The 2,690-nt window shown below is 38.6% G+C and overlaps 1 protein-coding gene across 1 annotated transcript; it reads left to right on the top strand.

The window, feature by feature from the left end:
- The first annotated feature begins 810 nt into the window (after positions 1-810).
- Positions 811-2,690, top strand: LOC112766466 (aspartic proteinase PCS1). Its single transcript, XM_025812363.2, has one exon. The coding sequence runs from the start codon at positions 1,360-1,362 to the stop codon at positions 2,656-2,658; it is 1,299 nt and encodes a 432-aa protein (XP_025668148.1). The 5' UTR covers positions 811-1,359; the 3' UTR covers positions 2,659-2,690.

The raw sequence follows: 2,690 nt of genomic DNA on the forward strand, positions 1-2,690 counted from the left end.
TATTATATATTGAACTCTTTTGAACTTGCCTATAGAGGCTCTTATGTTTCTTTTGGGAGAGATTAGGAGATTCTGTTGTCAACTACTGTTATACTGTACCATAGCCGGCCTAAACTTCGCGGGTCACAACTAGTGGCTATTTACTTATGTTATATATCTATATACTGTCCTTCTCTTATTCTCCTTAATGCCTTTATTTGTATAACGCTTTCGACTTCACGCTTTATTTTTTAGTTGTCGATGCGTGAGTGATACGACTTTGCGATTTTATTTTTACTCTTTTCAGGCTTCTCAATTAATACCTCTTTCTATTTTACTTATAATTATGTAATAAAAATCCACCTTAAAGATCGTATCATTATAATATCATTGACTTATGACTCGAGTATAAGGATTTGAATATTAGGGTGATACATTAGTTATAAAGTTAAACTAACTTCTTAATTCTATTATTTTATAATTTTGTTTTTTTATTGGTACCTACAACACTTGTATCTTCTAAATATAATGTAACTTCCCAATTCTAAGACACAATGCTATTATCTCAATGAATAAAATTCAGTTTAATTTTCTTGTGTTATAAACTTTATTCTCTGTTTATAATTTCTACATCAATACATGAACTAACCTTCAAACTCTTAATTCTTGATTTATACTCAATTTTTATCAAGTATATTCATGAGAGAAATATGTGACTATTATTTAAATCTTATTATGTCACAATTTTTTTTATTTTACTATTTTAGTTTATATATATATATATATATATATATATATATATTCGCATAGTCTTATACTTATTTCCATTTTCGAATATCTCATGTAAACTCAAGTTTATATATCTGATTAAAATAGACAAAAGAATAAAATTCGTAAATATCAAAATACATTTAAAAAATTGATTTTTATAGATAAAAATATGTTTCAAACCTTATAATTTCACTAATATTATAATATTTTTATTCATAAAAAATATTATTTAAATATATTTTGATATTTATGATATTTTGTATGTATTTGTATTCATTTCAAAACTCTTAAATTAACATAGAAGATGCATGACCCTGCATTCAAAGTTGAAACAAAATATCCCTGGTTTCCGCGGAATGTGATGACATGGATTCTCTGGTACAATCCAGCTAGCAATACATCATCAGAAGAATCTTTATAACCCAAAAAACTGCACCACTGACGGTACAATAATCCAACAGAGACCCATCCTCTCCGGCCTCCACCATTTATGCCTCTTTAATTTCCATCCAAACAAAAACATTTTAATCATCAGAGAGGACCTAACAATAAAAACCAATCTACCAAGTACCAACCAACACCACACTAATAATAACACTAACTCAATTCATGGCCTCTTCTACACCTCTTCTCCTTCAAACTCTAATAATTTCCATCACTCTTCTCCAATTCCAAACAAGTAATCAACAACAACCGCTCCTCCTACTTCCGCTGAAACAACAAACACAACAACCTTCTTCAAATTCTCGAAAGCTCTCATTCCAACACAACGTCACCTTAACGGTCACATTAACCGTCGGCACGCCCCCACAGAACGTTACCATGGTCCTCGACACAGGCAGCGAACTCTCTTGGCTCCACTGCAACCCCGTAAACAACAACACCTTCAACTTCTTCAACTCTTCTCTCTCTTCTTCCTATGTTCCAACCCCATGCAGTTCTTCCATATGCAAGATTCGAACTCAAGACCTACCCATTCCGGTCTCCTGCGACTCCACCACCAGCAAACTCTGCCACGTCATCGTCTCCTACGCCGACTCCACCTCCACCGAGGGCACACTCGCCGCCGACACCTTCTCCATCGGAGCCACCCCACAACCCAACACTCTCTTCGGCTGCATGGAATCTGGGTACACCACAAACCCAAACGAGGATTCAAAATCCACAGGTCTTTTAGGCATGAACCAAGGTTCACTCTCCTTCGTAACCCAACTTGGCCTTCCCAAATTCTCTTACTGCATCTCCGTCGGCGAAGGCTCCTCCGGCATCCTCCTCTTCGGAGCCACCACCGCGTTTCCCTGGCTTGGCCCTCTCCAATACACACCTCTCGTCAAAACCACAACCTCCTTGCCGTACTTCGACCGCGTCGCTTACACCGTACAGCTCGAGGGGATTAAGGTTTCGGACAAGCTTCTTCAACTTCCCAAGTCCATTTTTGTTCCCGATCACACCGGAGCGGGTCAAACAATGGTGGATTCGGGTACCCAATTCACGTTCCTTCTTGGGTCGGTTTATACGGCGCTAAAGAATGAATTTTTGAATCAAACGAAGGGGAAGAGTATGTTGAAGGTGGTTGAGGATCCGAACTTTGTGTTCCAGGGAGCCATGGACTTGTGTTACAGTGTTGTGGGTGGTGGTGGGGGTGTGGCGGCAGAGGTGCCGGCGGTGACAATGGTGTTTTCGGGGGCGGAAATGAGGGTTTCCGGTGAAAGGTTGCTGTATAAGGTGAATGAATCGATGTATTGCTTCACGTTTGGGAACTCGGATATGTTGGGGATTGAGGCTTATGTGATTGGGCATCATCATCAGCAGAACGTGTGGATGGAGTTTGATTTGGTCAACGCTCGAGTTGGATTTGCTGACACTAAGTGTGACCTTGCTAGTCAACGACTTTCCCCTGCTTCTTAACATTTTTACATACCAAATACTTTTCTATCTAA

The sequence above is a fragment of the Arachis hypogaea genome, chromosome 17 (genome assembly GCF_003086295.3).
Source record: "Arachis hypogaea cultivar Tifrunner chromosome 17, arahy.Tifrunner.gnm2.J5K5, whole genome shotgun sequence".
Taxonomy (NCBI): Eukaryota; Viridiplantae; Streptophyta; class Magnoliopsida; order Fabales; family Fabaceae; genus Arachis; species Arachis hypogaea.

What these genes read in the sequence shown, in the direction of transcription:
- LOC112766466 (XM_025812363.2), top strand. Translation starts at nt 1,360, where the DNA reads ATGGCCTCTTCTACACCTCTTCTCCTTCAAACTCTAATAATTTCCATC.